The 13900-nt window shown below is 34.6% G+C and overlaps 1 protein-coding gene across 7 annotated transcripts in view; it reads left to right on the top strand.

Moving 5' to 3' along the window:
- The window catches only part of ETV1 (ETS variant 1), a 244319-nt gene that overhangs the window by 187156 nt on the left and 43263 nt on the right, over window positions 1–13900 (top strand). For all 7 annotated transcript variants that reach the window (XM_021063401.1, XM_013979740.2, XM_013979739.2 and 4 more), the window contains 2 exons: window positions 9123–9252; window positions 12820–13008. In XM_021063401.1, the coding sequence (XP_020919060.1) occupies window positions 9123–9252; window positions 12820–13008 (319 nt within the window). The remainder of the gene's footprint in view (window positions 1–9122; window positions 9253–12819; window positions 13009–13900) is intronic.

Here is a 13900-nt window from a genome sequence, read left to right as displayed (position 1 = left end):
GCATGCATTGCATTCACATGAATTAATCAAACTTAGAGAAGACTTAGAACTTTTCTTAAAAAATAAAAAACTAAATAAAGCTCTAATTGGACTTCTTTGAGCTCTTGATAGTAGGGCTGTGTCTTTTTCTCCTGCTTCTTCTTAGCTTCATATTCCCTGGCCCTCAGCACCTGGTGTAATGTCTGGGCCATAGTGAATGAATGAATTAATGAAGGAATGAATGGATAAAGAAACATCTGATATGATGTTACAGTAGTGCAGAGGCATGAAGGAAATCATCAGAGTTCTTACTCAAAGTAAATCTGAATTACATTCTCAAAGGTTCAAAAGGTGCTGTCAAAAGCCCAGGCTTTAATTCCTCGCCTGTTATAAGTTAGTCCTAGATCTTTAGTTAGACATAAAGCTTAGCTTTTTTATGCCTTTTTAAAATTTTTTACAAATTCGGAATGCTAATGTCCTTGTCTTGATGATGAGAATCAAGAGTTTGGTGGAGATTCTTTGAAGACTTTATAATATGTCAATCTGAGAGGTTTTGAAAAAGCATTATAGCTAGTGTTTTCTATCACTATACCAAAGTCAAACAGTTCAATATGTTGACACCTACAATTAAGCATGTTATCTTTCTTAAATTCACATTGTCATATTCACTACAGAAATATAAACAGAAACTCAGTTCAGATGTTTTATTGTTTATTCCATGGACTAACATGAACCAGTTATAACATGGTCTGTTTTCAATTTAATGGTACCAAAAAATACTCAAGTGTCATGATTGTTTAGGAAATTATTCTCCTATGAGCAATGTTTCAGATTCGTTATTTCCACCTATTTTTTAGGTGTTCAGATATGACTTATATATCTACTTTGCACCAAAGACGTGGTTGTATACCAGCATTGTTGCACTTGTAAAGTCGAGGGCACTTCTGTGTTCCAGGAGAATGAGAGCAAGATTGTGCTTTCATTCCAAAATGTAGACAGAAAAAAGTGAAGTAAGATGATGCCGCATAGTTTATAGTTCTAAAATGAAAACAGTCACTAATCTAACAAATACTTTATGATGAATACCATAACCCCAAGTAAACTTTGTTAATTAAGAAGTGGTTAAGTTTATTTTGGAAGAGCATTTTTTTTTAAAGTCCTGGTATTTTGGAACTCTGAAATTTAACCATTAGAAGAACTCAGTCATCATTAAGTCAGCCTTAAGATGTGGTTTTTCAAGGTCAAGCTTCCATCAAAGAAAACATGCAAGATGCAACTCTTGAGAGTTATTTTGGCTTCTTCTCTGAAAGATCTGATGGTCCAGAGGAGTTGTGGGTCATAAAAGTTTGCATGGAAACGTGTTTGAGGAAGAAGGCAGATTTCATAGATAAACTATCTGAACTGTCTAAAGTCAGGGATAAGTGTATAAATAATATCATTGGGAACCAATACTTCTTTGTAAATGAAATGAAGGAGTTAGCACACTTGATTTGATACACTTGAAGAAGGAAAGCTTTACTTTAATTAAAACTACAAACAATGCTGATGCCCGTAGCTCTCTGTTCCAAAACCAGCCAGGACAGTACAGTAAGCAAAATGAAATGTACCTAGCAGCCTCGGCAGCATGCTGGAGCCGTGTTCAGCGAAAGTAATTTAATTAGTGTTGATCATGACTCCAGATGATGGTGATTTGATAAGGAATAATTTAGTACTTAACAGCCTTTTACATGCACCAACTCCATGTGGGAAGGTAAAGCAAATTGCACAAAATGAATGTGCTGCTTTCACTTGTGCCTCTGCCAATGAGCTGGAAAACTGCCTGTTCACAGACGCTCAGGCTCTCAGCCCTATGATGAAATACCCAACACGGTCTCAGCTCAGCCCTCTCTGGAGGGAGCCTCTATACTACCCTTTCTGAAGAATAAATAAGAGAAGTCATTCTTGTGATCTCAAATCTTCAGGAAGCAGCAAAGTGAAAAATGAGGAAAATAAGTAACACGTGGTTCTTGGGCAAAATGTTGAAAATCTTAGGCTGGCTTATTTTTTTCTTCAACACAGCAATTAAAAAAAAAAGGAGATCCTAGCATTTGGCTTATGATGAGAAAAAAAGTCAGGATTCCAAGAGCCCCACAGTGATTAAGAGGCCCACACACGTTGAAAATGAGACAGTAGGGGAGCCCTAAACTTCTTGGAGAACCTGTGAGAATCCTCCAGTATGGGCATCTAACAAAATGGAAGATGCTGTTAGTTTTTGTTGTTGTTGTTGTTGGTTTTTTTTTTTTTTTTTTTTTTAGTATTTTCAAGTACTGGATCTATTTCAGTGCAGCACACACCAGATCCAGGCCAAGCATCATAGTGAATTTGAAATTTGCCCTGTTAGAGAATCACCTAGAAAACTGCATTAAGATACAGAATCCTGATCTAATTGTATAAGACACAGAATCCTTATCTACATCCCAGCCTTAGTAATGGGAGTTTCTGTGAGTGGTATAGTGGTTTGCTAGGGGCACCATACAAAGTACCACCTACTAGGTGGCTTAAGAAATGGAAATTCACTGTCTCACAGTTCTGGGGGCTAGAAGTCTGAGATGAAAGGGTTGGCAGGGTTCTGAAGGCTGTGTGAGAGAATCTTCTGTGTTTCTCTCCTCACTTCTCCTTGGTTTGCTGGCAATTATTGCCAATCCTTGGCTTCTCTAAGCATCACTCTAATCTCTGCCTTCATATTCATGTGACAGTCTTGCTGTGTGAGTGTCTTTGGGTCCCAAATCCCACCTTTTACAAGGACACCAGGAATACTGAGTTAAAAGCCACTCTAATCCCTGTGGTAACTAATTTTCCAGTTAAGGTCACATTTTGAGGTAATAGGGTTAGGACTTCAACCTATAATATGTGGAATTTGAGAAACTTTTTTTTCTCCCCAAAATTCCCCTGGGTATTTTGATGATTGGTCGAATTTGGGGGTCCTCTGTGTAGGGATCAGTGTGCCTCTGATAGCACTTTGGGAATCCTTACGTTCTTTGTTCTCAAGTTACTTGAGAAAGCTTGTGGGGCCAATCTGAAAGCACCAGATAGAGCTCCAGGAAGGGTATCTTCAAGGATGGGTCATGCTTTTTGCTTCCAGGTTGATATTGGACATTTTGATAAGAGGTTATTGTCATTGCTAGCAACCATTCCGATGGTGCCCCATGCTTGTTATTCCTCCCCTGACCCATCTGGAATTATTTATCCTATGAAGTTGAAGCACATTGCCAGATGTCTCTGCTGGAACAGGAGGCCAGACATTTTCAAACACTTTAATTTGTACAGCAGAACTAGATGCTCCTCATATTTTTACACCTTTTTGTGGAGATATCCATTCATTATAATGCAGATATCTTAAGTGCATAACTTGAGGAATTTTGCGTATGTATATAATCATATAACCACCACCCAGAGCCAGGTGTAAAACACTTACAACACTGTGGTAGATTACTGATGCCCTTTCTCAGTCATTAACACTCTCATCCACAAACAGAAGGTGATTCTCAGGATTGACTAGTTTGGTCTGTTCTTGAAATTCATATGCCATATACTCTTTTGTGTTTGTCTTCTTTTATTCAACTTCTGTGATACCATCTATGTTTCTGCATGTATTATAAATTTATTCCTTGTTATTACTGTAGGGTATGCCATTGTATGACTAAGCTACAACTTATACATTTTTCCGCTAATGAACTTTTCCAGTTTTTTGATATTATGATTAAAGCTGTTATTAATATTCTTTTTTTTCCTGTCTTTTTAGGGCTGCACCTGTGTCATATGGAAGTGCCCAGGCTAGGGGTCCAATTGGAGCTGTAGCTGCCAGCCTATGCCACAGCAACTTGAGATCTGAGCCACATCTGCGACCTACACCACATCTCATAGCAATGCTGGATCCTTAACCCGCTGAGCGAGGTCAGGGATCGAACCCTCGTCTTCATGGATGCTAGTCAGGCTTGTTACTGCTGATCCACAATGGGAACTCCCAGAGCATTCTTATACATGGCCTTTGATGAACGTATTTAGTCCTGTCTCTTTGATAACTACCTAAGAGTGTAGATACTGGATGATAGGGGAAATTTATATTGTGCCTTAGTAAATGTTGCCAAAAAGTTTTCCAAATTGTTTTTCTTTTTTATCAGTTTGTACTATTGGCAGCGTATATAAAAATTGTTGTTGCTTTAGGTCCTCTTCAGATCTTAGTAATGTAGTCTTTTGCAGTCTAGCCATTCTAGTGGATGTATAGTAACAGTCTCAAGTGGTTTTATTTGCAATTTCCTGATGAGTAAAGATCTTGAGTCCCTTTTCCTAACCTGCTTTGTTGTTCATTTGTTTGCTTTACCATTTGAAGATCTTCTTTTATGAATTGCTTGTTTAAGTATTTTGTGCATTTTTAATTTGGTCACTTGTTTTGTCATTAACTTGTAGCAATTCTTACTATGTTGAATACAATTTCTTTGTAAGATCTTTCTACAGCCAATATCTTCTTAGTGTCTATATATAGCTTTCTTTGCATTCTTTCAGTAGTGTCTTGATGAAGAAAAGTTCTTAATAATTAATTAGATTATTTTAATTCTATAGTTAATGCCTTTTGCATCCTGTTTACTAATCTTTCCTGACCTCATGGTCTCAAAGACTTCTAAAATATAGTAATTCTGAATATAGTAGTCTCTGATATGTCTGATATTTTGATAAATATAATAAACTTTGCATCATACTGCCAATTTATTAGCTTTTGAGGTCCTAATAAATTTTTATTCATGTAAATTACATCTGATCTTTCAGGGATAATGATTTGCTATTTGGTTGAATGGCAAACTGAGTTCCTTTTGTGTTGCTACTGCTTTTTCTTAGGAAAATATAAAATCCAGTACTTAAAGTGCTAAATATATATACACATTATATTGTGTTTGTTCATGTAGGTAATAGTTGAAAACTGTTAAGAAAGCAACACATGCATGGTTAGTGTATTATAAGATTGCATCACATAATATTTTTTACTATAATATTTTTTTTACTATAATATACATATAATATAATATAATATAATATTACATAATATTTTTTACACACAGAGGGAGAGAATTTTCTTAACAGAATATTACTTTAAATCGTTTGTGGGTTTTTCTCACATTTTAAAAATGCTTCAGAATAATGCCATTTGCATGGATGGACCTAGAGATTATCATAATAAGTGAAGTAAGGCAGAAAAAGACAAAAAAATATGATATCAGCTATACATGAAATCTAACAAAAAAATGAAATGAAAGAGCCTGTTTATAAAACAGAAATAAACTAACATAATTAAAATCAAACTTATGGTTATCCTAGGGGAAACTGTGGGGAATGGAGAGGGATAAATTAAGAGGATGGGAATAATATATACATACTATTATACATAAAATACTTAATTAGCAAGGAACTACTGTATAGCATAAGGAAGTCTACTCATTAGTCTGTAATAAACTATATTGGAAAAAAGAATGGATGTATTTATATGTATGACTGATTCACTTTGCTGAACACCTAAAACTAATACAACATTATGTCAACTATACACCAATAAAATTTAAAAACAAAACAAAGTTTCATCTTACCAATTTAGGACTTTGGTAAAAGTAAAGAGAATAATATAATGAACTCCCACCTACCTCATCAGTCAGCTTTTTACAGTTATCAACACTTTTTATTTGATTCTTTTCTGGAACATTTTTTTTCCTAGAGTATTTTAAAGAAAATCCTAGAGTTTATTATTAATCCGTAAATATTATGAATAGCTTTAGCTTTAAACTTTTTTTGGGATACAACTGCCATTTCATTATCACATCCAACAAAATTAACAATAAATTCTTTCTGTGGAATCTTTGGGATTCCTATATATAAGATGATACCATCTGTGAATAGAGATAATTTAACTTCTTTTCTAATTTGGATACCCTTTTCTTGTCTAATTGGCTAGAACTTTAAATATTGTATTGAATAGAAATGGTGAGAGTGGGTATCCTTCTTCCTTATCAAGAGGAAAATGTTTCAGTCTGTCATTATTAAGTATGCTGTTCACGCGGCTTTTCATATATGGCTTTTATTATGTTGAAGTAGTTTCCTTCTGTTCCTAGTTTGTCAAGTGTTTTTTTTTTTTTTTTTTAATCACAAAAGGATATTGAACATTGTCAATTGATTTTTTGCATTAATTGGGATCATCAAGTGGTTTTTCCTCCGTTTATTCTGGTAATGTGGTTGTGACAGTGATCAGTTTTCGTATGCGGAACCTTTTTTTCATTCCAGAAATAAAGCTCACTTTGTCATCATGTATCACCTTTTTTATATTCTACTGAATTTGGCTTGTTAGTATTTTTTTTGAGGATTTTGCATCACTCTTCGTGAGAGATAATGGTCTTCGGTTTTAACAATAATTTCATAAATATCTGATACTTAGTCCACATTCAAATGTCTTTTTTATTGCAGAGTTGTCTCTTTTAGTTGGTTTGTTCAAATCAGAATCCAAATAAGTCCTCATGTTATGATGGATTCTTGAGGTTCTTAAGTCTCTTCCCTCTTAACCATTTATAAATTATAACTTTCTGACTTGCTAAAGTTAATGAATGTGTACCCTTTGCATGTGAAGACATGTAATTTCTCCTTTGTTTCTACTCCTCTGCTTTCTACTTTGAGGCATATTTAACACACAATAAGTTTAAAAAATACTTTGAAATAGGCCACTCAGTGAACTAATTATATTATTACTAAGTTTCCCTTAGAAAACTGATTTCTTTTTTCTTTTTTAAAAAGTATTATTATTAAAATACAGTTGATTTACAAGTTTTCTGTTGTACAACAAATTGACCCAATCACACACATTTCCCTGTGTTGTACATTAGGATCCCATTGTCCATCCATTCTATTCCAAATATAACAGTTTACATCCCCAAAACCCACAAAATGCCCATTCATCCCACTTCCTCCTCTTCTCCCCTGCCTTGGAACCCCAAGTCTTCTCTTCTTGGCCATAATCTGTTTCTGTTGTTTGTTTGTTTGTTATTTTTAGATTGGATCATCTGTTCCATATTTTAGATTCCATAAATAAGTGATATCATATGGTATTTGTCTTTTTTTTCTGGCTTACTTCATTTAGTATGAGAGTCTCTAGATCTATCCATGTTGCTACAAATGGCATTAGTTTGTCTTTTTTATGATTGAGTAATATTCCATTGTATATATGTACTGTATCTTCTTAATCCATTCATCTGTCGATGGACATTTAGGTTGTTTCCATGTCTTGGCTATTGTGAATAGTGCTGCTATGAAAATAGGGGTGCACGTATCTTTTTCAATAAGTCTTGTCCAGATATATGCCCAGCAATGGAATTTCTGGATCATATGGTAGCTCTATATTTAGTTTCCTGAGGTAGCTCCATACTGTTTTCCATAGTGGTTGTACCAGTTTATATTCCCACCAACAGTGGAGGAGGGTACCTTTTTCTCTACACCCTCTCTAGCATTTGTTATTTGTTGACTTGTTAATGATGGCCATTCTGACTGGTGTAAAGTGGTACCTCATTGCAGTTTTGATTTACATTTCTCTAATAATTAGTGATATTAAGCATTTTTTCATATGCCTATTGGCCATTCGTAGGTCTTTGGAGAAATGTCTATTTAGGTCTTCTGCCCATTTTTCAATTGGGTTATTTGCTTTTTTGTTGAGTTGCATGAGTTGTTTATATATTTTGGAGATTAGGCCCTTGTCTGTTGCATCATTGGCAAAGATTTAGAAAACTGATTTAGGTGAAATTGTTTATTTCTATGACAAATTGGTTTTCTACAACATTTCAAATGGCTTTTGAGTACCACTGAACATTTCTGTCAAAATTATGTGCATATATAAACAGGTAGCATTTATTTTCCTGGATCCTGGTAGTTCTTGATATCAATTTCTTATATTAAAACTATATATGTCATTCTAGCCTAGTACAGGTTTATAACACCATAATAGCATAATCAGGATTGAGTGGTATCATAAACCACAAAGTTTTTCTTGTCATATCTTCCTTTATAGCATATACACTTAATATTTTGTGTTTTAATTCTAGGTTTTATAGGGGTTAGAATAAGCATCCACGGTCTGTCCTGCTTGTGTTTATCCTTGATTATTCATACTTGTGCATATTGTATGAATATAAAAAATTCATTCTCAGGTCTATTTTTCCTTATCTTTTAATTTATTTTTTTATTTATACTAAAACTTCAGTTATTCTGATAGAATCTCTAATATGTATTTTTTCAGCTTTAGAAGGAATAATAAAAACATATAATCTTATTTATTTAATGGTTTGAAAGCTATGATTCCACCCCAAACTTACATATTTCCTCATATTTTATGATGTGGTCTTTGTATTATATTTAATAGTAACGCCATATGACATTAAGTCATATGAGAAAGGATAAAACATCATTTGATATAGAATAATTTTTTATGGTAGATTATATGCAACAGATAACTTTAACATATTTCTCACAGTTTATCTTCACATTTCTGGTAAGTCATTATGCAGGTACTTTTATCTTTGTTTTTATATATGAGCATTGGCCTCACAGATGTTGTGTTTTTTGTCCTATTGTCCAAACTATCATTAGTTACCTTTAGAACTGCACCTGGATTTTCTTTTTCATAGTCCATTTATTCCATTAAACCATTACTATGGATCATATGAGATATTTTCCTTTCAATAATGGTTAAAATTATGTCCCATCTTCAGTTAATTCTTGGATAATCAGTTGTATTTTTTCTGCTTTAGTCATTAGAAGTCTTTCTGAAATGTTTTCAAACTTACTTTGTGAACACTGAGCTTCTAATATTGTTAATATCAGCTAAGCAAATTACAAGAAATTCACTTTAAGTAATTACGAGTTCAAGCATGGATTTTGTTATCCAACAAAGGCAAAAGATGAGTATATGGAGAGTCTCCAGAATCTTTTCTTGTATGAAATTCACCAAATATGATTTTTCTTATGTATGTAAATTAATATGAAATGTTAGTGATATTTTAACCAAGAGGAGTTGAACACATTAGTATACTTAATCCCTAACTGCATTTCATATTTGTGCATATTTTTGTTTTGTTTTCTAGTGGCTTTTCATGGCCTACCACTGAAAATCAAGAAAGAACCCCACAGTCCATGTTCAGAACTGGGCTCTGCCTGCAGTCAAGAACAGCCCTTTAAATTCAGCTATGGCGAAAAGTGCCTGTACAATGTCAGGTAAAGCCATCAGGTGTCTAGAGAGAGCTTGATGGTTTCTATGTTGAAACAAAATTCCTGATAATATAAAACCTGAAATCATACTTGAGAGTTACATCTTCAGAATATAATAAGCTAATTGTGTTTAGCAGAACTTTGAAGGACCATTTACTGTCTGATCACATACTTTTAGAATCATTTTGTTTTTTTTGTTTTTTTTTTTTTTTTCTTTTCTTTTTATGGCCACACCTGTGGCATATGGAAATTCCTGGGCTGGGGTTGAATTGGAGCTGCAGCTGCTGGCCTGTACCACAGCCACAGCAACACAGGATCCAAGCTGCATCTGCGACCTATACCACAGCTTGTGGCAATGCCACATTCTTAACCCATTGAACAAGGCCAGGGATCGAACCCACATCCTCATGTACACTATGTCTGGATTCTTAACCCACTGAGTCACAATGGGAACACCCTAGAATCATCTTAAAGCAGGAATTTTTATCCAGATCATTAGTTACTTTTCTACTGTGGTGATGAATCCTGGGATTGAAAAGGGAGTCTCACTTGGCACGAACTGGTATTGAAATTCTCATTAGAAAGAATGCATTATGCACTTTAGATAGTTTTAGGTAGAGAAAAAAATGAAACATTTGGCAGGTCTAAGCAGTGCATTAGTTATCTGACAGGCTTTGCAGATGATCTATAAGATGCATTCATGAACAATTGCAGTAAAGTTAGAATTTTATAAGGCTTAGCAGAGGCTATTATCTATTAAAAAGCCAGTTGTTCCTCTTGATGATAATAAAGGGTGGGGCAATAGAAGTCCATTTTTCATTTGTTAGAAAATTTGCTAACATACATGTTCATTAAAAACCCTTCACAGTAAATTGCATCCTACTACTTTTCTTATTGGCCTCTAATTGCATAAGGAAAAGTTGGCTCTGTATACTGTATGATATTACTCTCAATTATAGTAGAAACTTAGTTCTTAAAAGGAGTTAGTTTAGAAATGTAGAAAAATGATTACAAATATTTGTGGTCTTAAAAATTATGTTCATTCGGGGAGTTCCTGTTGTGGCTCAGCAGGTTAAGAACTGGACTGGTATCCGTGAGGATGTAGGTTCAATCCCTGGCCTCACTCAGTGGGTAAGGCTTCAGTGTTTCTGCAAGCTGCAGTGTAGGTCACAGATGTGGCTCAGATCTGGTGTTACTGTGGCTGTGGTATATGACAGCAGCTGCAGCTCTGATTTGACCCCAAGTCTTGGAACTTCCATATGTTGCAGGCATGTCCCTAAAAAGAGAAAAGAACAAAAAATTTATGTTGATTCAAGTTCATTATGCCCCAAAGGAGTCTTCTATTTCCTTGGATGTTTTTTATATATGCTTTTTTTTTGGGGGGGGGTCTCTTTTGTCTTTTCAGGGCTGTACCCACGCACGGCACACGGAGGTTCCCAGGCTAGGGGTCTAATCAGAGCTGTAGCCGCTGGCCTACACCACAGCCACAGCAATGTGGGATCCGAGCCGTGTCTGCGACCTACACCACAGCTCACAACAATGCTGGATCCCCAACCCACTGAGCAAGGCCAGGGGTTGAACATGCAACTTCATGGTTCCTAGTCAGATTCGTTAACCACTGCAAAGATTATACTCTGTTTACAGTTATGCTAAAATTTTGGCTGTAGTCCCTGTGTTGTACAGTGTATCCTTCTAGCTTATTTTATACCTAACACTTTGCACCTCTTAATTCTCTACCCTTATATTGTCTCCCCCACCAGTAGCTACTGGTTTGTTCTCTACAACTGTGAATCTGCTTACTTCTGTTATATTCACTAGTTTGTTGTTTAAGGTATTTAAGATTCAAGAAACTTCATTGTGTGCAATCTCATGGTACCTGACCAATGCTTGGATTCCTTATTAGTCTTCGTTCTTACAAACTTGTTTTTCATATCTCCCTTGCTAGGAGTTTCACCAGAGTCTGAAATGAACTACAGTTCATTCAGTTCAACTGCAAAGTTTTATAAAAAAGATCTCTTGTAGAAGCCAACTATTAAAGCCTACTGAGTTCAGACAAAACTGTATTTTATCAAATGTTTTTAATTTTTGCATTTTCCCCTTAAGAGTACTGTGTATTCACAGACTAATTATTTAACATATTGAAGAATTTTTAATTAATGACTCTAATAGGTGTAGAATTGTCATTGCGTTTTAGCATTGATCAGAAGTGTGACTATGAAATAATAGTGCTTTATGAACATATAAAAAAGAAAGACATATGTGACTTTCATAAATGGTAGAGGAATTGCCTGAATATTTGGAGGTTCTTCTTGAGGACCAAGAATTCCCACAATGATATATAGATGAAATTCTGTTATTTCCATTGCTGTAAAAACAATGAATACAACATTTCATAAGGAAAAAAAGTAATATGCTAGGACAAAAAATATATCATTTTTTTCTTTTTACATGGGAATTAGACAGGTGAGTCTAATAACAGAAGTGGGCCCTCATTAAGAAATACTGGTAAAATAGAATGAAATATAACATGGGGACCACTGACTTTGCTTTCAAGCAAGAGTAAATTTTGCTGCCCATACTCCTTCACTTCTCTGAAGTATTTTTGCACTTGGATGTACTTCTGTTGTATAGATGGAGCAATGGGATAAAATATTACATATGTCAATTTTCAAAAAACATTTTTTAAAGAAAAATATATAAATGAATCCTTTTTTATTTTAAAAGGAAATACCGTATTTTAACACAGATTTTTTTTGCTCAGAAATATAAGTTAAATTTGTTTTCAATAAAGTATTTTTTAGATTAGAAAACATTAGTTAAATCATTCCTAAGAGCTACAAAAAGAAAGCAACTAAAATTCAAACTGTGTATAAAAACAAGCTTATTTCTTTTATTCTTTTATAATTGTGTTTATAAGTTAGACTATGATAAGGTTTTATTCTTAAGAATATTATTTTGTACCTATTCTTATACACCAAGAAAGTTTAAATATATCAGAGATATTGTAATTTGCCTCATAAATCTTTATTATCCCATGTAAGGAAGTTGATCCCAGGCATCATTTATTTTACATTAAAATAATGACAATAAGGCAAAAACATTGCCTTCTTAGAATTCTACGACAAATAAAGGAAAGCCTGGTATGATCTTCATCTTGTTAAACTGATAATATTTCTTATTCTAAAATCTTATATGGTATAGAAGGATTATAATATCAGAAATATTTAATGATCTGGAAAAGATCTATGAAACTTGATTAAGGAAGACATATCAAGAACAGATGGAAAGAATGCCACTGCTTTCATTTTTCTTATACTCAGGTGTTTGTATGTATATTAAAAATATGTTTTATATTTATACTGTTACCAAGTTATATGTTAATTATCCTCTTTTCTGTTTAAGTGTGTGGCAATTACGAAGATGACACACTCTAGAATTGCAAAACCCCAAAACATCCAATTCTAACTTCTTTATGAATGGAGCCTACAATATTTCTTCCCTTCTGTTGGAAAGAAAAAGGTTTTAATCGCTCCCAAGAAATAATTGCTCTCTTTTCTTTGGTTCCTTGAGTAGTGCCTATGATCAGAAGCCACAAGTGGGAATGAGGCCCTCTAACCCCCCAACACCATCCAGCACGCCAGTGTCCCCACTGCATCATGCATCACCAAATTCAGCTCACACTTCGAAACCTGACCGCGCCTTCCCGGCTCACCTCCCTCCATCGCAGTCCATACAAGACAGCAGCTACCCCATGGATCACAGGTAACCTCCAAATACCTTTTCTTTAAAAAAAAAAATACAAAGCTGTTTTAGTATTCTTGGAGAACATTTCTATTACTAGTTCCTAAGACCTATAGTAAATTTACGATGAGCATATTAATTTTGCACATCTCTGCAAAATATTTTTAGAAAGGGCTTGATCTGTTGATAGCTATAAGTAAATTTGTGGAGAAAGTCATTTTATAAACATTCCTTTATAAACATTTAAATTGGTTGCTAAAATGGAAAATTAATCCATATACTGACATTTGAACATTTCCCTTTTGCTCTGCTTGAATTAAATTGCTTCACTTAAACTTTAAATCAGATCATCCCATTTTTATGAGCATATGTGTGTACTTGTTCTATAAAGTTAGGAAACTAATTTTAGTAGGTGGCTTATGGAATTAGGTTCTTTACCTTAGACTGAATGGTGTAGCCGTACATAGTTTTTGCCGAAGAGAACTTATTTGATAAAACTATCTTCCCTCCTTTCCAAGTGATGAATATTTATTATCAGTCAATGCATGACCCTGAACACTGAGAATACAAAGTTAAAGACATGGAGTCTGAATTAGAAGCACTTAGGAACAAGGCAAGATACAATGTTCTAGAGCTAGACAGAATGCTATGGTGGGTAATTCCTGACTCCTAGAGATGAAGAAAATTCATATTTATTTTTATTTTTATTTTTTGTCTTTTCGCTTTTTGTAAGGGCCACTTGCTGCAGCATATGGAGGTTCCCAGGCTAGGGGTTTAATCAGAGCTGTAGCCACCGGCCTACGCCAGAGCCACAGCAACGCAGGATCTGAGCTGCGTCTGTGACCCGCAGCACAGCTCACGGCAATGCTGGATCCTTAACCCACTGAGCAAGGCCAAGGATTGAACCCGCAAC

This window comes from Sus scrofa, chromosome 9 (assembly GCF_000003025.6).
Source record: "Sus scrofa isolate TJ Tabasco breed Duroc chromosome 9, Sscrofa11.1, whole genome shotgun sequence".
Taxonomy (NCBI): domain Eukaryota; kingdom Metazoa; phylum Chordata; class Mammalia; order Artiodactyla; family Suidae; genus Sus; species Sus scrofa.
This window is presented reverse-complemented; position numbering and strand designations above follow the sequence as displayed.